The sequence below is a fragment of the Scylla paramamosain genome, chromosome 20 (assembly GCF_035594125.1).
Source record: "Scylla paramamosain isolate STU-SP2022 chromosome 20, ASM3559412v1, whole genome shotgun sequence".
Taxonomy (NCBI): Eukaryota; Metazoa; Arthropoda; class Malacostraca; order Decapoda; family Portunidae; genus Scylla; species Scylla paramamosain.
In genome coordinates, this window is record NC_087170.1 from 15,484,681 (window position 1) to 15,506,494 (window position 21,814).

At 39.5% G+C, this 21,814-nt stretch overlaps 3 protein-coding genes and 1 long non-coding RNA gene across 5 annotated transcripts in view; 1 reads left to right on the forward strand and 3 right to left on the reverse strand.

The window, feature by feature from the left end:
* Positions 1-1,357: 1,357 nt before the first annotated feature.
* LOC135110446 (pyruvate dehydrogenase [acetyl-transferring]-phosphatase 1, mitochondrial-like) lies at positions 1,358-7,778 on the reverse strand. The gene is made up of 3 exons (XM_064022798.1): positions 7,417-7,778; positions 5,964-6,150; positions 1,358-5,846 (listed from the first exon to the last, which is right to left on the reverse strand). The coding sequence occupies exons 1-3, from the start codon at positions 7,579-7,581 to the stop codon at positions 4,678-4,680; spliced, it is 1,521 nt and encodes a 506-aa protein (XP_063878868.1). The 5' UTR covers positions 7,582-7,778; the 3' UTR covers positions 1,358-4,677.
* Positions 7,779-8,393: 615 nt separating this feature from the next.
* Positions 8,394-17,183, forward strand: LOC135110445 (interleukin-1 receptor-associated kinase 4-like). 2 transcript variants are annotated; one of them, XR_010273271.1, is made up of 9 exons: positions 8,394-8,560; positions 9,316-9,576; positions 10,386-10,555; positions 11,567-12,074; positions 12,641-12,755; positions 13,164-13,319; positions 14,290-14,460; positions 14,858-14,920; positions 16,605-17,183. XR_010273271.1 is itself a non-coding variant. In XM_064022797.1 (9 exons), exons 2-9 carry the CDS (start codon positions 9,353-9,355, stop codon positions 16,791-16,793), a joined length of 1,581 nt encoding a protein of 526 aa, XP_063878867.1. In that variant the 5' UTR covers positions 8,394-8,560; positions 9,316-9,352; the 3' UTR covers positions 16,794-17,183. The 2 variants fall into 2 exon arrangements, 1 of the variants encoding a protein (XP_063878867.1); XM_064022797.1 differs by having other exon boundaries at positions 14,290-14,445.
* On the reverse strand, positions 15,425-16,610 carry LOC135110449 (uncharacterized). The gene is made up of 2 exons (XR_010273274.1): positions 16,407-16,610; positions 15,425-16,068 (listed from the first exon to the last, which is right to left on the reverse strand). It is a non-coding gene; the product is annotated as an uncharacterized LOC135110449 (long non-coding RNA).
* Positions 17,184-17,322: 139 nt separating the features above from the next.
* The window catches only part of LOC135110441 (diacylglycerol kinase theta-like), a 59,721-nt gene continuing 55,229 nt past the window's right edge, over positions 17,323-21,814 (reverse strand). Inside the window, 1 exon segment of the mRNA XM_064022790.1 lies at positions 17,323-21,814. This exon segment is cut by the window's right edge and continues 1,092 nt beyond it. The gene's annotated coding sequence lies outside the window, so the exon portion shown is untranslated.

Below are 21,814 nucleotides of genomic sequence, written 5' to 3' on the forward strand. Positions count from 1 at the left end.
ATTATATATACCTAGTCACAAGAGTAATTATATATATATATATATATATATATATATATATATATATATATATATATATATATATATATATATATATATATATATATATATATATGATTCAAAACTCTACTGCTAGAATGAATGGAAGGAATTCTGATGTGATTTTGAACATGTTATCCTATATGACAAGAATAAGTTATTGATGTAAATGAACTTAATAAAACATGATTTTTGTTACAATGAGTTTTTGTCGTGTGAGTGTTTGTAGTGTGGAGGATTACTGTATTTTCCTGAAAAGCGTCATTGTTTAAGTTGACAGAAAATTTGCAGCTGAACAGGAAAAGATTTGGAAAGAAGTAAAGAGAACAAGGAAAGCAACATTTCAGAATGAATAAACTGTGAAAGCAAAATGCATTAATTCACAAATAATAATCAATATATGAAGACAGTATGGAGGGAAAAGTAGCAAGAGGTGAAGTGCACCTCTGACATGATTTAGTGTTGCCACCATCCCATTTTTTGTGACTGAATATTTGTTGGAGATTGCAGCTACCTAAACATATTTTTTGCTGATATTACAAAAATAATGTCCCAAAGCTACTGACATATTTGTGTGAAGATGGAAGATAGACAGTGGTAGATAAAATTCAACATGAAATGTTAGGCAGTAGTTTGGGAAAAGTGACAAGGAAATACAAAGAGCTGCTACATGAGCTTCCAGCCTAGGAAGTCTTAATCAAACAAATTTAAGCAGAGATGATAGGTATTAAAAAACAAAAAAAAAAAAAAAAGTTTGTGAATGCACCACCAAACAAAGTGTATGCTTAAGAGCATTCTCAAATGGAGACACCTATGACAAAATTATTTAACCTGCAAGACAGCACAAGCCTTGCTCAATCTTAATCACCCAGACAGACACACATCCTATATTTTTATAAGTACACGTGTGTTCTTACCTAACTTGTAAAATCTCATCTTTTAAGATGGGATTTTGTTATTTTGTATATATATATATATATATATATATATATATATATATATATATATATATATATATATATATATATATATATATATATAGTGTGTGTGTGTGTGCGTGTGTAAGTGTTTACCTAGTTGTATTGTACAGGGCATGAGCCAAAGCTCATTTTGTCCCATCTCCATAACCATATTTATCCTGTTTTTTTTTAAACATGTGTACACTTTGCTGCATGTGTGTGTGTGTGTGTGTGTGTGTTTTTAAACAAAATGAGAAAAATATTCCCTTTGATTATATTCATTTGCATAAAGGACTGAGTTTTTATTATGAAGCCCAGCAGTAAGTCACATGACTCACACTGATAATGAAACACAAAAATTTGTTTTACTCTTTGATTAGGTAGACTGCCAGTAAGGTATTGCTACTATAATACAAGGCACCACATACATACTCCATTCCATCTTGCACATCTCTTCATTGGTGTGTATACAATGCAGTCTAAACTGAACAGAAATAACTGGTTACATAAAATTAATCTTAGTTTACAGAATGAAATCAAAAGAAAAGAAAATCTCATGATGCAAGGTATGAGTTCCATTATAAAAGGTGAGTAAGCCTAACAGTATGTAGTCTGCTTTTTCTGATAGACTAACAGTGTAATGATAAAATATTTTGTCTTGCACCAAGTACCTAACAAAAATGGAGACAAATTTTCGTCAAGGATTTTCTACTTGCATTATAATTTCTTGGAGACAATTTTGTAAAGGGCTTCCTTTTGAACAATGCTGCCAGATTGTGAAGTGGTCTACTGCATGATCAGGAATGGATGATATGTGAAGATAAAAAAAAAAAAAAAAAAAAAAAAAAAAAAAAAAAAAAATGCCATAAAATTCTCGTAGCACATTAGCTCACAATTCCCTACACTTTATGTACAAGATGCGGCAGTGATGGGCAGGAACAAGACACACTGTGTGGGCTCCACTTGTGTGTGGTGCACCCACGCACTGCTTTGGATACTCACTCTTATATACAAGATGGATCGTTTGCTAATACTGAACACTACGTATTTATGTACACATCTGATACATTTATAATTATGTACATGTATACAAATTAGAGTATATCTATGCTAGCAAGACTGTAAGGCTAGCTATATAATGAACCAACTTACAAAGCACAAGCAGACTTGCCTCACTGTGGCTGGAGAAAAAACAAAAATAATAAAATAAAATAAAATAAAATAAATAAAAAAACTAGATGCAGTATCTGCCTGTCAATTTTATGAGATAAGCTACTAACTGTTAGAAAGTTACCTAAGTCATAAATTTACATGATTACATATTTGCAGTAAGTACTTGTACCTGACCAGTGGGCACCTGCCACTTCATTTTTGCTCAAGTTGTGAGTCCTGTGAAGGTCTCCTGGAATGCTCTACACTTCTCAAAATGTTATCAACAAGGGCTTTGACCTCCAGCAAATTTTTATATTACTGTGCTATAATTCAAGCAAGATAACACTTATGTGATGGTCAGTCAGTTATCCTGCCACACTTTTTTCACACTGTGCTTTGTGTTTTCCTCAAATTTAACTCCTCTAATCTACTGCCACCTTACAAAACCTTACAACATGTACATCATCATCAAATCAGAGGAATTACAGTTAAGGAAAATACTAAACATAGGGATATCAGTGCTGCAGGTTACTCAACTACTGCCCATGATTGTAACACACCAATCTTCCTCCCTACAAGGCAGACCATACTCTATTCATTGTCTTCTCCTTGACTGCAGTTTGTGCTTGTTACCTAACTGAATAGCTTGTACACCTGTTATCTGGTGGGGTCTGTCTACATGTCAGCCTGGCACTGTGGGAAGAATTGCAGTCCACACCTACCTATATTATACTGTTAGGGTATGCTATGAGTTTATACCTACACCTGATAAAAGATGCAAAACAAATTACAAATGCCATGTTGAATGTAAAATAAATAAAGCCAAGCTATGCCATTCAACACTTTTCTTAAATTCCAATTAATAAAGATAAGTAATGATAATAATAATAAAAAAAATAAAATAAATAAATAAAATAATAATAATAATAATAATAATAATAATAATAATAATAATAATAATAATAATAATAATAATAATAATAATAATAATAATAACAGCACCAGCAACAACAATAATACTAAAGCCTTTAAATTTATAAGATTTGCTTCTTCCTTTCAACCAAAGTTTTATAATATAGCAAGCAATTTTTTTCTCTTACTTTCAAGCTTTTGGCTTGTCTCATTTTCAAATATATATATATATATATATATATATATATATATATATATATATATATATATATATATATATATATATATATATATATATATATATATATATATGTATTGGGATAGCAATATAAGGAGGAAGATGACCATATCACAACCTCTTCCTAGGACTGTCCAAGACTTGCCACAACCTGCTCCTTCACTGCAGCATCAAAACAACATAACAGTAACACAGATTATGATGAAAAGTGGCACTTTGCATGTCTATTTCCCTTCTTTCCCTCATAACTCTATGAGGAAGTACTATAGTGGTTAACTGTGCCATACTGCACAGTTTGACACAACATTCAAAATCAAGTCTTGCAGCCCTCATGTAGTGACATAACTCGTGGCTTCACTGGTAGTACTCCCACCTGGTGATCACAATGTTGGGAGTTTGAATCTTGGCTACCTTTTTAGAATACTTGCTCTACATGGATGACTCAAAATCAATATATCAAGGAGTTTAGTGTTTCAGTGATCTAGTGGTCTATGGCAGTAAAGATCATCTTATATATATATATATATATATATATATATATATATATATATATATATATATATATATATATATATATATATATATATATATATATATATATATATATATATATATATATATATATATATATATATATATAAAGGTCAACTCATCCTGCAAAAGTGAGCCAACTTGACTGTTTTATTTTGTTGTCAATGTAATACCAGAAAGTCAGGAGGCACTCAGTGCATACTTCTGCTAATTATGTAATATGAAAGACATTTAAAATATGGTGGCTATTTTCTGTACTCTTGTGTTGAAAGGGAAGTATAGTGAAGCCTCATACACATCCAGGTCTACCACAAAATAAAATGTGGATATAACTTTTCTGAGACACCTTGAAATCAGATGGAAATGGTTATATTCATGTTATGCCATATTCTCTGATTCCTAATTCTAATAATATATTAACATCTTATCTAGCACATTTCTCAGTGTCCCAATTAACAGACATGAATGAAATGTTGGGTGGCAGGACTTGATTCTCATGGTATTCTACTCACTGTGGTGCAAGCTGAAGAATCACTCTCCTTACATCTGTCCTAAATCCTCATTTGCACTCCAATCACTTTACAGCCACTCAATCTACTTTTTCCATATTGCACATTCATGACTTTCTCAACAAAGAGAAGCACGAGGTAGGCTATTCACAAAAGAGCTGGAATCATCACTGTACAACAACTGGATTAAGATTCTCAAGCCTAGCCAAATACTGAATGAACTACCCCAAAATACTTTGTTGTGGTAATTTTGATTGTCTGCTACAAACCCTCACCTAAACCATTGAGCAAAATAACTGCAAGGAAACAAAAGAAATTAAGAAAACCATTTTATAATTTAAATTTCTATCGGACAGACTCTCAAAAAGTTGGAATCAAAAAATATGACGTGAATGGATATGTCATCCCTGAAATAACGACGGACCTCGGGAGGAAGTGTGAGGGAGTGAGAGAGTCTAGCATGGTCCAGGCCAGTGTCAGAGACACCAATGGCATGGCGAATGAGGTGTGTGGCAGCACTGGTATCCACAGGCTTGAGGGAGAGGCCCTTAAGTCTCTGCTCCAGCACTTGTTCAACCTCCCTGAGGGTAACACCATGGTGTGGGAGACGCACTGGCTGGAGGGTCTGGCGGCCTGACATGTACTCTCCCACTAACATGACAGAATCCAATGGGCTCATGCATTCCCATAAGCCATCTGAGGCCATCAACAAGAACCTGTCATGCGGCCGAAGGCGGTGATAGGTGACTTCTGGCATGGCAGTGAGGTATGGGGGAGTGAGGCTGGTTGGAATTATGCTATTATGATCAGCATAACGTTGAATCACACTAAGCAGTTTCTCACGATCCCATTTGAAGCGAAAGTCCCCAAAGGCTCTAAAGGGCATGAGGAGCCCAAGCAGTCGCTGGTCCTTCACCACATTCTCTGCTTCATTAGGTGGGTGTTCAGACACCACCCGCTCCACTTCTAATGGGTTCTCCCATGTGTGGTCCTCAGTGAGTCGCAGTGCCTGCCACCCACTGCCCCCATCCTGTCGCTGGCTGCCTAGTACAGCCCCACAGTCACCAGTGTTGGCTATGTGGAGATGAGGCCCATCCACATGAGCCACACAGGCCACTGAACCAGACAGTGCCACACGCACCAGTGGTTCTAGCACAGCTGACCGCTGGTTCTCCTCCACTTCCCTTCCAAGATCTCCATCCAGTTGAGTAAAGGACCGTGCCAATGCTTCTTCCATGCTGAAGTCTTCAGACACTGAGGTCAGCAGCTGATTGCAGTAACGCAGGAGGGAGGCATCATATATCTCCTGCAGCTCAGAGACAAACATTGAGTTATCATTGTACACCTGTGTAAGGGCCACAGGAGAGCCTGCCTGCCATTCTGCCACCACTCGCCGTAGCTCACTGCGAGGCAAGAGGGATGCAGCAATGTAGTCAAACAGCCTCTTGGCCACCACCTGGCTGCACTCTGGTCCTCCATGGCCATCAAACACACCAAACAGGTAGCCTGCCAATAGCATCACCTTGTTAGATATTCATCTGAGAACAACATGCTCTACTCATTCGTATACATAATCTTTCCATGTAATATCTAAACTCTATTAACAGCAGCCACATCACCAACCTGTAGTGTGGAGACAACGGGCAGCTGCCAACTTGTCCTCAATAGGGCTATTAGAGGCCAACTGGTTAGAGTCAACTGAATCTATGGAGTAAGTAGCTGCTGGAGTGACTTCATCAGGTGACCACTCATGGTCTCCACACCCACTAACTTGTACCACTCCCTCATTCTGACGCAGGATCTGGGACACCTAGTCAAAAGGCAACATCATCAGTGTCATTATTTTCCTGACTATATTAAATGCATCTTCTGAGCCATGTCGTTAAAGTTAAAAGTTTAGGGAAAAATTACTGGGTATGTTTTATTGTATATAATATTTGAGACAATAAAATGTATCTTAACAAGTGACAGGTGTTTGCTGATTTGAACAGTTTTCTCAATAAGGGACTTTTATGGAGAGTCTTCCACCAGAAACAAAAAATCCTAACAGGAGCCTCAGGAGGTTTGCCAGGGTCTATTTGCACTGTAAGAACACACTACTCAAGGGCACCAAAGAAAATCTTTAGAACAGGAACAAGACTGGATAAGTGAAAAATAAAAAATAAATAAAAATAAATAAAAAAAATAAGAAGAAGAAAAGCATTTACTGAAAACTGAACTGGTCTTCCCTAGAAGACAGCAGAAACTTTTCTTCATAACATTAGACAAAGGTCTGGTTGGAACAAAACTTGTGCAACCACTGATTAAAAAATGAGACTGGGAAGAACATTCAGACCAACACCAATGTCAACTATTCAGAAGATTCAGAACTGAAGACAGGCTTGAAGAGGCCTCTTCCAGAAAGTCAACTGTAACTATAAGTGACAAAACAAAGCTTCACATAAAAAACTACATATGCTTAACTTTATTGTACTTTTATTGTACCTACACTTCCAAGGTGCTATGACAAAATTCTCTCAAAAAAAAAAAAAAAAAAAAAAACTAAAAATAGATGAAAAAAAATTCCCATGGACTGCTGATGTCCTGAAGTGACATCACCAGTACATCTCAACCATTTATTTCTCTAAAGCTTTTATGATGAGCTGAAATTTTAAGGTCATTTTTTACTCTTCAGTAAATTCAAATATGATGAAATTCCTTAAGTGCATTTAAATATGAAATAAATTCTAAATGACAAAATTACACAACTGTTATGATACTCAATGTCACGGTATTAACATACAATTATCACACTAATTTGAAGGTTTGTCATTAGCATATCAGCACTCACTCTCCCAATCCACCTCGGTGTAAAACTGGCTGAATGATATGCTTGCAGACATTCATGTACACACATATGGCTTGTGGCAGCCTGGCACATGGAGGCAGGGTCAGCTGCTTCCATGGCTAGTCTGATGCCTCACTATAAGTCTGTGGCAGAGGCACAAGTTCACCACACCCAACACATGTTGGTGCCAAGGGTTGGCCACAGATACCAAATAAACATAACTGCCTGACATGAGGCAAAAAGACTGACCTCCTGTGGTGACAGTTTAGGTCTGGGGAAGGCGTACAGGCCTGGGGTGTTGTGGAAGAGCCGCTCCCAGCCCGCCACACGCGCCACTCCACACCGCACTGGGCGATCCAACCGGTGAGACAAAGGCTTTACATTCTGGAATAAGTGGGAGAACACTCTGGCCATAACGTAGCTGCAGGTTTGGTTTGATGAGGATCACGCCCTACATCAAGGGAAGCCAGACCCGCGCCGTGCTGCTGCTGCTGCTGCTGCTGCTGCCCAGTGTTTACAGTGTGCAGCAGACGAAACTCTACACAGCTACCACCACCACCACCTCCGCATTCTAGGCCATGACCTTTCTCTCTCTCTCTCTCTCTCTCTCTCTCTCTCTCTCTTGTGCGTGCGTTATTAATGTATGTCTGCTTCACTTTAAAAGTTCCTTATTTCCGTCACTGGCTCATGCAGGTTTTTTTTTTTTTACTTATTTTTGAAAACTCACTACTAAAACTATTTTTCTGTGATGGAATGTTGCCACAGGGTTTCTGAGTTTGCATATAACAAATCTGATAATTTAGTTTAACATTCGCGTTTTTTTTCTCTTTCTCTTCTTTATTGTAAATGTAAATTCTCCAGTAATAGTTCATATATACCTAAAAAGTATCACTCTACGTTGTATATTCGAAACTTATATGATGACGAAACTATTTAATAGATTTTAGAAAGGAAGTTTGACATTCTGATAACAAGATACCATGTTTTACAATAGTCACTCACATATATTCTTAACCATGTGGTTTAGATGCAACAATTTTGACGGTGAATAATTGTTTTATCTGTATTTTCAAAGGGAAGAGATTGATGATGATAATAATAATAATAATAATAATAATAATAATAATAATAATAATAATAATAATAATAATAATAATAGTAATAAATAAATAAATAAATAAATAAATAGATACCACAAAAGATATCTGTTATGAGCTGTTACGATCACACACACACACACACACACAGAAAATAATAAACACAGAAGTTTACGCCTTTCCTTACTGTGTATATATGTGTGTGTGTGTGTGTGTGTGTGTAAAGTGTGGGTTTTCCGAGCAGTCTTCGCCCCACCCATTCCTTCTGTGAGGCCCCTGCTGCTGCTACACAAAAGGTACAGTACCCCAGTTAGATTAATAGTATAAGGCAGTACCACTAAACTCAACTGAAAGGCGTAAACCAGCCGACTTAAGTGTTATGTATAAATCACAGCGTACAGTTCACGAATAGCTCATACAGGCAGTAGTGGTGGGAGATGTCAGGTTTTTATTCCCTGAATAATGCATGAGACATGTATACTCTTCATTTTTATACATCTTTTTTTTCACGCTGCCCCCTCTCCCCACCTAATATATATATATATATATATATATATATATATATATATATATATATATATATATATATATATATATATATATATATATATATATACCTGTAAAACTTGATTAATTATCAGTTTCAACCACCCAACGATTTTCTGATGTGTCTCACGTTTTCTGGTGGTACATGTAGTGAATAGATTTACTTTTTCTACCTCTTTTCCATTGCAACTGTCAAGTTTTTGAGTTATGCCTCTTTTCAAGTTATGCCTACCCCTCTTCCCCTATTATCTTGGGGACGTGAGAAATCAGGTTCTTTTTTGGGTGGAAAAACATCAAATCAAGTAATGTGTGTGTTGCAGAAGAGGTCAGATATCAACAAAACCACATCAGAAAATCATTTAATCGTTAAGAAATGGTGGGAAGAGTTCTAATGTTATGGGTAAAAGAAATGTTTGAAAGCTACACATACAAATTAAAAATGGTAAAAAAATTGTTGTCACTATACATTTGAATGAAGAATGATTAATTTCCAGAGATTTTTCAGGTGGAGGTTGTAGCAAACTGTAGTGAGCCCATCAGGCATGCAGGCTCTGACAGCAGGTGATGGCAATGGCTCTGGGGTGACACTGACCTCAGAGCTGCGCCTACTGCCTTCATGGGCCAAGTCCCAGCTAGCACACATCCTGGAGGTAACTCACGGATGGCGGGAGGTGATGGGTCGAGTACCAGGACACCCATGGGCTCCTGGAATGCCTCTTCCTGAAGGGGAACACTATCCTAGGAAGTATTCATCAGATGACATCCAGTGAGTATTTTCTGCCTTTCCCCAGGCATCATACTGCTAATGTTTGTCCTTGCCATGAAGTATTGAAAGATGATGATTTTGGGAATTTGGCATATTTGTTCAGTAATCAGTAATGACTACAGATGTTAAGCTTGTGTAACCTCAGGTATAGAAGGTTGCCATCATCACAATATTTGCTTGTTAGCTGTTCAATCTAATGGAATACATAATGGATGAAACAATTTATTTTCTTGAAAATTAATCATTATCATGTAAAGAGAGGTCTGATGCCTTTCAACCAAAACCAGTTTCAGTACAGTCAGCCTTTGCTTGCCATGCCAAGCTGGATAGGGCCAGTCCAATCAAGAAAATTCAACCTGAGGTCATCCTAGCCCTAATAAGAAATAGGTTATACATTTCTTGGCTAGCACACCATTTTCTTTAAGATACACCACCTCTGTACTTGTCAGTTTGAACGTCAGTGGAGCATGAAAGAATTTTTCCAAAGCTCTTTGACCTTGAAAATCAAGATTAGATTCAGGAAAAGAGTATCATGAATGATTACCATAAAAAGATTGATAGATGTTTCATATGTATTGCCTCAGTTATTACACAGTATAAAAATGTGCAATATATGTATAGAGTAAGTCCTTAATAAAACCAGGTATTGTATGATAAATTACATACTTTTATCTCTGAGAAAGTTCTTTCTCAAAATATGAACTGTTGCTTTCATAAGCCTGGTCTGTCAGTAATGCAAACATCAATTAGCGCAAACATCAATTAGTTTATAAGAATCATGCACACATTAAACAGATCTTCTCTCCAAGTTTGGTGTCAGAGGAGTGTGGAAGAGATCGGCGGGAGGGATTCGAGGTATTGGTAGAAGAGTGGGGAACAAGTGGACGGAAACGACCTACTGTGAGTGATCTGGTGTCCATTCTTCAGGTGGCCAAGCTGTACCGTGCAATGGACTATCTCATTGTCACTGTTCTCAAAGGTAACTTGGCCTATTTTCACTGATATATAAGTGAGGTGTAGACCTTGCCTTCAGTGTATGTTACCACTTTTTATTCCAATTTGTCACTTCTGCTTATACTATTAGTACTAGAGTGGTATGTGGAGGCAGCTGTACTAACATTTGTAGACTTATATATTATGTCATATATTAATGAAGACTAGGTATATAAAAGGCTTTTGAGATGTACTATCTTGGAGGCTGTTTTAGGAAACAGATTTTAATTTTAATTTGTCCTAAATGTTCAATCATGATTTCTTGGTTTTTTATTTGTAATCTTCATAGTACTTAATATGAGTTTTTAACTAAGTAGCAACTGTTGATAAAGGCTAAATGTAATGATGACTTTTCTCTGATATGCAGCTTTTCTGTACACATCTGTGTATACTATTTGACCATAATAAGAACAAGGCATCTATGTGCAATAGTGGTGTATAAAATGTCTTGAAGGAAAATAGCAGAGGCTGCTTACAGCATCCAAAGTGGAATGAATTCATACTAGCCCTGCCTTGTTCTGCCATATTTTTCTTGATAACTTTTGACACTGTTTAAAATATCTTTATTTTTCATCAAGGGTTATTGACCATTTCACAATGGATAGTGTTGAGGTTTTCCAAAGTCACCTTCCTTGTGTAGAAAGAAGGCAGATAGACAGATAATAGCAAACACTCAGCAACATTGAGTTTGTGCAGTAGTATTCATACTGTGATTTTTCTATATTAATATATGGACTATTTGGCATAAATTTACCTATTTATGAGAATTATAACTTCATTCATTGTAAGCTAGAAGTTGGAGGATAGTGATTTATTTATTCAGAATTCTTGTTCATTGTAAAGTTACATAAATATCAAAGAATGTATGAATGAGTTCTTCTTACATTTGCTCTTTGTATCAGCTGCCTCTCAGAAATCTGAGATGATATCATGAGTAATGATTGACTGGAGAGTGTGAAGGTGTGAATTGGTAGTGTGTAAGGTTGTCTGGCCACAGGTGAAGCACTGCCTCGCCAGGAGGGAGACAGTGATGCAGAGGACCAGTTGGACCAGGCACTGGAGGAGGGAAGTCAGACCCACTACAGGTTCATCTATGGTGGCAGCAGCTACAGAGAGGACCAAGTTCATCCTGGAGTTGAAGACTCCCAGGGGCTTGAGGATGGGGACTCTGATGTTTTACAAATGCTAGATAGAGACCTGAGAGCCCAGGAAAATTCTGCTCAAGAACAGGGAAATCCTCAACTGGATTTTGAGGTCGTGCAGGAATTGAAAGAATATGGCTTTACCCACTTTGCCTTCAGTACTATAAAGGAGATCACCAACAAATTTAGTGACTTGCCATATGATGTAGGTGGCAATAAGCTGGGTGAGGGGGCCTTTGGTACAGTGTACCTGGCCAGGGTGGTGCTAGGGGGTAGAGAGAAGAAGGTGGCTGTGAAGAGACTTGCCTCAGGGGAGAACAAAGTGGAGGACCAGTTCAAGACTGAGATTGAAGTTCTTTCAAGGTCAGTATTCATGAATAAGAATCTTAAGTATGTTTTCTTTGTGGTTGTTAATGCCTTATTATTTGTGTTGATAGGGAATAATTTCCAGGTTGATGTAAAGAAGTACTTTTGGGCTATATTGGTACTCATCAGGAAAATCATATAAATAATTTTGAAATCAGTAATATCAAGGTTTTTGGTTGTTAGCATGATGCACACGTGGGTTTTGTGTGACCCTTTTGTAACCTTTACATTTTTTTTTTCTATATTTTCAAATTTTCATGAATAAATTCATTTTTTTGAGACAGTTAAATGACAGGTTTGATTGATATCACTCTTGTCATCTTGTTTTGGAGTGTAATACTTTACACAGAAGTCGGTATTACATGTCTTTGCTTCTTGCTATGCTTACTGACTTAGTGCTTCTTTTGCTTCCTTTCTTTACTGTGGATTATAAAATGTGTGCTTCTTTTGCTTCCTTCTTTTTCTGTGGATTATGAAATGTGTTTTTATGGCAGGAAGATAAAGTAAAGGTTTGTCAGCTTCATATTCTAAATTGCCACTAACATTTAAATCAATTTGTGCAGGTGTATCCATGAAAATCTGCTGCCTCTGGTGGGTTACTCCTGTGATGGACCTGACTGGTGTCTTGTGTATGACTACATGGCCAATGGCAGCCTGCAGGACCGGCTTGCCTGCCTGGTGAGCAAACATGCATTGGTCATACTCAGATTTTCAGTAGAGATGGCTGATTGCATGAATCACTGAGTCTTACATTTGAATGGCCTGATATTTGGTGAAATTATAGGTATACACATATATGCATCTTTGTGGAATTGCACATGATTGTCATTTCCTTTTAAATCCTAAGCCCATTTCAGCAAACACACACACACACACACATGTACTGACATGTGGAATGGATTTGAAGGAAAGGTATGGTAGTTCACGCTTAAAATATTTATGAATTCAAAGATAAGCTTGATTACACATATTTTTTCAGACTTAATGAATCTAGTTTTCAAACTAAAATTTCCTGTTGTGACAGTGATAAGGGACAGAAAAGTTTTGTACTTGTGGCTGGCAGTTATGACCTTTGTTCTACCCCAGGGTGGGAGTCCCCCTCTTGGGTGGCAGCTGAGGGTGGCCATTGGTGAGGGAGCAGCTCAAGGCATTGTGTACTTACACACCCACCAGGAGCGTCCATTGGTTCATCGTGATATCAAGAGTGCTAACATCCTGCTTGATGAACACTTCACACCAAAGGTTAGAGGACAGGATCATTAAGATGGCCTGAGCCCCTTAAAAGATGGGTGCCTTAATGTTTTTTCAGTATGATGTACAAGACATTACTTAGCACTGTTTCCAGTTTCATCATGCATTTGAAACTGAAGCTAATTGAGAATTTTGGCATTCCAAGAATACAGTCCTTCATGATTGTGAACTGTGAACTAAAGAATTCTTGGCTCTGTTGATTAAAGAGAATGGAATAGGGATGAATTTTGCTTGAATTTTGAAGACTAAATTTTGGAATATTTTTTTGTAAAGCTCTGTAACCTTGTCTCATTAATTGTTTTAATGCCGTTCACCTTTTATATCCCTTACCTCAGGTAATTATTGTGACTATAAGTATATCAGTGGTTTCCAAACCTTTTCATATTGTTACCTTATTTAACATACCACATTAAGTATGTTATCCCTTCCACATAATGTTGTCAAGATACATGTCTAATACTGGACATGTCATGATCAGGGTTGTTGAGCAACTGTGTCCTGAAGCATACCCATCAAAATACTCTTGGCTTGCTGCACTCTTAGACATATTTCTTCTTTCCTAATATTTTACAGTAGTTTTTAGTGTTTATTGTTATTCAGTTTATCATATAGGTAGTTGTAATAGGTTTACTTTACAACTTTACAAACTAATGAGTGTAATGGTGGTAAGAAAAGGAACACTTTATTTTTTGTGTAGAGAATAAACAGTGTTCCTGATTCAGCCCAGGTTTCCTTATCACCTTTACACTCATTTACAAACTAAGTTAACATTAATCCTAATATCAGGATTGGCATGGCAGTGTTGTATGAATTTTCAGAATTGTTCACTTTTTTTCTTTTTCATGCCATTACCTCAGAAAAATTGTTAAATTACCCCCAAGGGCTAATTTACCCAAGGTTTGGGAACCAGTGAAGTATACATAGTGGATGACTCATTTGACTTTATGATGATCTTGCTCAGGTTGGTGATTTTGGATTGGTACGGCTGGGGAGTGGAGGCACCCACACTGCCACCCTCATCAAGACCACCACAGTGTTTGGCACCTCAGCCTACATGGCACCTGAGGCCTTCAGGGGAGACATCTCTGTCAAGATGGACACCTTCAGCTTTGGAATAGTAAGATAAAATAATGTATGTTTTATGTTATCTGTTGATTTTATTCAGTTACTGTTAAAGGATAATTCTTTATATTTGTACCTTCTTGGGGAGCTCAAATAAACCTCAGCTTCACCACAAATTCATTAATGTAACTAAAGATGAAATTTGCAGTTGAATAGATTTAATTTGTAACATACCTTCTTGTCAAAAGAAAGTGTGTTTCTTAAGTAAGAAAAAAAGAAAGAAAAGAAAAAGAAAAGAAAATATTTAGTTAAATCTATTCATTATTAAAAATCTTGAGAATATTGTGGTGCCACTTCATGTCATAATTATGCATAAAAACTACCTGTAAATTGTAAATTTACTATCAAGTCATGTTTGTCTAAACAATTTTCATGTAACAATAAATGAGCACGAGTGTCTATCACAGGTGTTGCTGGAGCTGCTGACTGGTCTGCCATCCTACCAAGAGGAGCGAGAAGGCTGTGACTTGGTAATGCATATACACACACACACACACACACACACACACACATTTTCTCTCTCTCTCTCTCTCTCTCTCTCTCTCTCTCTGTATGTGTGTTGCAGTGGCCAGTGCTCACTCACCTCCTTGCACTACAGCTCAGATAAATCATCCAGCATAACAGCTTACATTGTTATATACATTCATACTAATGTGGTATTTTCTCTTCCTTGTGAAACTTCTATTTGATCACACTTGTGTCTTTCGGCATTATCATGGCAATTATTTTGCAAATTAGTGGCAAGTTAATAGTCATTGAGAGACATAATTTTTGTTCCATCTCCTTGCTAAATGTAGGTACACCAGAGATTTAGCTGCTTCTTTTTTTCTAAAGCTCTGCTGGATTATCCCTACATTCTCTCTCTCTCTCTCTCTCTCTCTCTCTCTCTCTCTCTCTCTCTCTCTCTCTCTCTCTCTCTCTCTCTCTCTCTCTCTCTCTCTCTCTCTCTCTCTCTCTCTCTCTCTCTCTCTCTCTCTCTCTCTCTCTCTCTCTCTCTCTCTCTCTCTCTCTCTCTCTCTCTCTCTCTCTCTCTCTCTCTCTCTCTCTCTCTCTCTCTCTCTCTCTCTCTCTCTCTCCAACAAAGGCAATCATTCTGATGTTAAAACCATTCCACCATCACTTGATCATGTTAAGTATTTTTACTATATTTTATAGTTTTCTAATTTTATTTATTTCTTGGAATCACTTCCAGTATGTAAATTTTCACTCTGCAAATTAATTTTTGTAGAACTTTTTCATTATGACTTATTTTTTAAAGAAACAAAGAAGGCACCTGTCTTAGGAATTAACTGTCACTAGCAGCATGGGTGGATTCAGTGTTATGGTGAGGGGCATACACTCGGTCTAACATCACAGTAATTTTCTTCACCCAAATTGGAAGCACTGTGCATGACTTGGAAATAAAACTAGACAAGTTATGTGCAAAACCTTAGTGCAGTGATAGGAGAGATTATTGAGATTAATGTAGTTTGGAGCATCTCATACTCACCCACATATCTCCAAACACATTCTCACAAGCATTGTCTGTCTTCTCTAAGGCTATCCCTGCTCTTTCCAAATGTCAGTAGAAAGATGAATGCTGTAGTATGACAGCACTCCTACAGCTCCATTCTGACTGCTGTAACATACATATATTTACAAATTAGGATAACACAAAGTGTCACCAACATTTTTTTGTGGGTATACATTGATGGATCATGAGTGTTATTGCCTGATTACCACCATCTTGCAAAGCACCATTGCCTGAAATCTAAAATCTTGCATGATACTAATATCTGATACACTGTCTGTCTCATGAAATAGAAAATCCAGGAGGTCTCCACATTCATGTCAAAATTAACCTCAGGTAATAATTGGGTCAGGCAGCTTTCATTAGAAATAAGACATCAACAGACATTAGTATTTACTTGAAGGTTTGGAGGCTAGTAAATGACATAAAAGTAAGTTAAGAAATACCTTTTACCATTGCATCAAATTCAGTCTCATGACTGTCAACAGTTGCAGCTCTGTCATTGGTAGCTTCTTTATCTAAAAATTCAAAATGAAATTATCAAATTAACTATGATGTAGAGGGAAAAAAGTGTATTAAGGTGAGTGTTTGCCATTTGAGCAATGAAGAGAAATGTGCCATTTTAACTTGAAATTTTCTTGCAGCTGTCCTATGTTCAAGAGAGTGAGGCTGAACCTGCTGAACTACTAGATGAGAAGGCTGGCCAATGGGACAGTGGTGTGGCTATCCAACTGTTTGGTCTTGCTGACCTGTGTACTGAGTTCAAAAAAAGGAGACCAACAATGGTGCAGACCCTTCACAACTACAGAAAGATAATAAATTCTCATAGCTGATTTTCACATTGCAAAATATAAGTTTTTTTTCCTTTCTTGAATACAATAAGAAATATATCATAAATATGCATTACTTTACACTTAATTATGTATGGCTTGTAGTTTACTAAGAGGTCTTCCTCATGCTGATGAGGAACACTACAAACACAGGTGACTACACCGAGAGGAGCAAGACAGGGAACTAATGAGTTACCTTAGCTGTTATTCATGAGCTGTTGTCAGTAATGCCCATGTCTTTCATTGAAATAAATTAAAGTTTCTTTTCCTGTTAATTCCAGATGTAATTGTTATTTTCTAAACATGTCTATGTAAAATTATATATATTTATAAACATTTTATAAATTTATATACTAGTTTTGAAGTCAGAGCATTTAATAAAGACTAAATAGATGAGATGTTTCTTGGAGACCATTGTAACTACCGCAAAGCAGTCAAAAGTTATGACTGAGCCTTTTCAAGGATGGCACTCAACCGTCGCTGGGCACTGCATGGCAGGGATCTGGTAGGGTGCAGGGCAATAAAACAGGGATATATTTGTACATGTAATATTCTATATGTTCACGAATGTTATCACTCTATAATCCACATGAATATAGATTTGACTTTTATTGCAGGTTAAACTGAATAAATACTGACATGTGTGGGCGTGTTCTGGGCGGTGGGCGGCGCGGGCGGGACAGCAGGTCGGTGCCGGGTGGCCCGGGCGGTCCACCTGGCCGCGGGTCTCCCGGCAGCGACGGCTGGGTGAGCCGCGCGCACCGTCCGCTGCACCACAAGCCACAGCGACACAACAACACGCGATTGTCGACGGCCCCGCGCGCCACCCAATTGTTCGAAGAACAACTGAGCCCCGGGTGGCGCGTGGGGTGGCCCGGCCCGCACCCCCGCCAGTGCTGTGCTGCTAAAGCGGGCGGCGCGGGCCCAGGGCCAGGGGGGCCACCACGAGTGCGGCCCGGGCCAGGAGGCGCGGCCCGCAGATGCGTGTGGGCGGGACGGCCGCCTGGCGGATATGCGGTGGACCCTGGCTGGATATGACGACTCTCGGCAGTGCCAGCAACAGTAGCGGCAGGAGCAGCAGTCCGGACCCCGCATCGCGGAGGCTGGTCAGCTGGCTAGCCGACTGAGTGGCAGCTGCCACCTTCACATCACACACTCACACTACACTCGTCCAGCGTGAGGGAGGCAGGAGCTGGCCGCCACGCAGGCCAGTCCTGGTGGTGGTGGCAGTGAGCTCATGACTAAAAGTCTTGGGCCCATCGCCACCACCCTCACGCCTCACGCTCACTCTTCACTCACACTCCCCAACCACCTGACCGTCTGTTTGTCTGTCTGTGTGTCTCACAGCACACACACCACAAACTATACGAGACGACACACAACGTGGAAGAACTACAGCAACACCGCGCCCATACACCGCCAAGCGCGGAGGTGGTAACACTGTAGAGGGACCACTGAGGAGAAGGTGGCAACACTGTAGAGGGACCACTGGTCAAGTGGTAACATTGTATGAGGAGTACTGGATATGGCAACATGTAGAGGGAGCACTGGGGAAGTGGCACCATAGGAGGTAAACCACCAGGAAAATATGGCAACACCGGTAAGGTTACTTGGGGAGGGGAATTGAAAATGCTGTACTGGTTCACTGCTGAAGATCTGGTAACACTGTAAGGGAGCACTGGAGTGGCAACAATTTACAAGGACCATGGAAGAAGTGTCTGAACACTGTTGGGAACCACAAGGGATGGGAGCGCTATAGGGACCACGAGGAGTGGCACGCTATTGATGACCACTGGTACCGCCTTGGCGGGACCACCAATGTGTGGCACGCTAAGGGAGCCACTGAGGCGTGACAGCACTGTAAAGGGTCCACTAAGGAAGTAATATAATATGGCAGAGGCCACGGAGGATGACACTCCGGACATGACTGAAGTGGCTCAACTGTGTAGGAGCCATTGGGGTGTGGCACCAGTGTGCAGGGACCACTGGGGAGGTGGCATAGCCGCTTATAGGGACCACTAAGGTGTGGCAACACTGTAGAAGGGACCACTAAGATGATGGCAACACTAGAAACCACTCAGAAAAAAAAATATATGGCAACACCATCAAGGTGCCAAAGAGCACAGTGATCACTTATGGAAGAAAAAAAGAAAAAACATCGACTGTGTCTACGTCACAGGGGAGGGGGCAGCGGGGGCAACACCTAAGGGTGGGAGGCACGAGGGTTGCAACACCTAATAACAGCCACTGGAGTCGCCCATGTATAATATTGGGCCTCAAGGACTCGGGACAAGGGAGGGAACATACATCAGATACCACTGAAAAAGGAATCATAGGCAGGGAGGGGCGGGGTTTACACGAAATGAGCGAGTAGGTTATCTGTCAAGGGGACGCGCTGAGGGAGGGAAGAATACACAATACACCATCACTTCCATCAAGAGGAGGAAGTGCTTTGTGTCAAGATCCATTAACTGAGTTGACACATTCGTGGCTTCTTGGATTCTCTGTGGGTTTCAAGGTTTCGTCCACAAGACAGATCCATTAAAAGCCAGTCTTAGAAGTCCCAGGTAGTTATAGGCCCCTCAGGATTCAAGAAATTACCCAGCCATGGATATTTTTCTTTTGGAGCCATCAGAATGTCACCTAACTAGGGGAAAAGTGACCGTCGTAAGACACCACTGGGTAAGTTCTTGGGTTGAAGAGCCTGGTGTCCTTCAAAGTTCATGACAGGAAAATATCTTATTTTTTTTCTCTTTGAACGTAGTTGCTGGGGTTTTATAGTCTGAATTCTGTGAAGCCACTGGTCACTGTGTAAGCAGTAATAAAGTGGTAATACACTTATCGAACAAGTCACTGCACAATGCTACACACGACCATGATCTGCAGTAACCTGACAGCGTGCACGTCACCAGTCTTTCTCAAAAGTAACTCGTATCAAGAACCACCAAGGCTTGGTGCAAAGTGCCGGTGAAGCAGAGGAAGAAATTCAAAGGTGTTTCTCTAATAAATAATACGCAGTGTATGGCAGATATGATATAAGTGTAATGGAAGTACGGTGCAATTCTTTGGACAAACACAGCATGTCTGAATGTAATCTTAGGTAAAGTGAATAGCTTCATGAGTCACGCATCAAACTGAGAGAGGAAGAAGTGACTGCCGATACATATTGCAACCAAGACGCTCTTTGAACAAACTCATCAAACAGGCCGCAGCTGAGATTGGTGTCTCCGGACGTCTTTCACTAAACTCAAGGAAACAAAGGCAAGCTTCATTCCAGTCATCAAAGTCCGGTTATCTCATTGGGACATTTTATGACACTAGACGCATAATGAATACCAAGAAATAATGATAATATTCTGATGCTTGTTTCGTTGTAGTAGTAGTCCCACACAAATGGTTCTTGAGTCGCCCGCGCGCTGCTGTACTGGGAAGCTTGCAGGTCTCAGGGAACTCATACAGTAGTGAAAGTGTGATTCGGGGACATGACACACACAGGTAAAACTGAAGACACGCTCTACAAAACCCAAGTGTCCTACAAAATGTCAACTTCACAACCGTCCGACCCTCTGGGTCGCCCACATGTACGGGAAGATCTTGATGTGCTGTCCAGTTCAACTCGCATTGTTAAAGTTCAATCGCATTAATTTTCCACACAATATTTAGTATCCACTTGAGCTGGAATGCTTGTGGGTCTCGATATCTCGAATTCCTTAACTTTGGATTATCGACACGGTTACCACAAAAAGAATGAGGGGAAAAAAAAAAGCCACCCACAAAATACATCAGTTCATCTCAGTGGTTACGGAGGTCACGCTGTCTCGGTAAGGCGGCAGCTTTGTGTTGGTGAGAACCTTTGTGCCGCTGACATTACCCGAGACTGTCAGTACACGTACCTTCCTGGCATCACACAGAGGCTGTCTTGAAATATCTCTGGTGTCTTGAGGTCGGTCGACATCCAATATAATTTCTATAACTCGAGGTGGCCATTCAAACACAATGTAGTTTGGTATCAGTGGTGGCACAGAGACAACACCGCAACGTGTGCGCTTTGCGAAGTCCACGTGGGAGGCGTTGACACTCACATGTGTTGCTATCATGGGACGCGAGGCTGAACGCGATCTTGCCGGTGAAGTCAACAGGCAGTGATCACACAAAACACGAAATACAGTGAACCAAAAAATACTGTGGAGGTATCATATTAACTTACATAACTGGTGAAACACTTACTACTTAAATAAACAAATGAAAGAACTTGGCCAAAAATACACATAAAATCCTATAAATACGAAACTGCTGAAAGTAAAGAGGCTGTGTGTAACCTACAGTCCTTACGTAACAGGCTATCAGGTAACGAAACATTGCAAGGTGCAGGTTATCCTGACATTTGTATAAATTGATCCACGATAAAAAATAACTACATCTTTCGTAATAAGTCAACAAAAACTCCTCAGTTAATTAACCTATGGAACGACTCTTGAGGTATTGCAATCTTTGTCATCATAATAACCCTATCGATAAGAAATAAAGAACATTTACATCCTCTATATACAAAATGCAACAGAACAACATGGGTGCCGGTTGGGCTGTGTTGCCAAAAGGTGCGGGACTGAATAAGCGAGTCATGGAGACAGACGCGGATCAAAGCGAGCAGTGCTGCTGCTGATAATGATGATGATGACCACCATCACCAGCATTGCTTTGGCACTCAGAAAACAGTGTGGGCGTGGAAACTCCTGTACTCGTGACGGAACCTGCTTGAGGGTTTACCGTGGCGATGTCCCAGTCAGTCTTTGCTCCGCCTCACCTTCTCCAACACTTCATCCTCAAGCCTGCTGTCTGTGTCTCCGGCGCCTCCGTCGTGCACTGCGGGCTTCTTAACGTCGTCTGGTTTTTCTTATACTTTTTTTCTTCTTACTTGGTGGGCCGTGAGCTGTTAACTTTGTGACAACTAATATAATAATTTTTTTGAGGCATGGAAGGCGAGACATAATAGAGGAGCATGTACTGGAAAACGGACGACGAAA

Coding starts and splice junctions, on each gene's coding strand:
- LOC135110446 (XM_064022798.1), bottom strand. CDS start 7,581: ATGGCCAGAGTGTTCTCCCACTTATTCCAGAATGTAAAGCCTTTGTCT. Junction 6,151..7,416: donor CTAAACTGTCACCACAGGAG/GTCAGTCTTTTT, acceptor CCTTTTGACTAG/GTGTCCCAGATCCTGCGTCA. Junction 5,847..5,963: donor CCGTTGTCTCCACACTACAG/GTTGGTGATGTG, acceptor TGCTATTGGCAG/GCTACCTGTTTGGTGTGTTT.
- LOC135110445 (XM_064022797.1), top strand. CDS start 9,353: ATGCAGGCTCTGACAGCAGGTGATGGCAATGGCTCTGGGGTGACACTG. Junction 9,577..10,385: donor TATTCATCAGATGACATCCA/GTGAGTATTTTC, acceptor CTTCTCTCCAAG/TTTGGTGTCAGAGGAGTGTG. Junction 12,756..13,163: donor AGGACCGGCTTGCCTGCCTG/GTGAGCAAACAT, acceptor GTTCTACCCCAG/GGTGGGAGTCCCCCTCTTGG.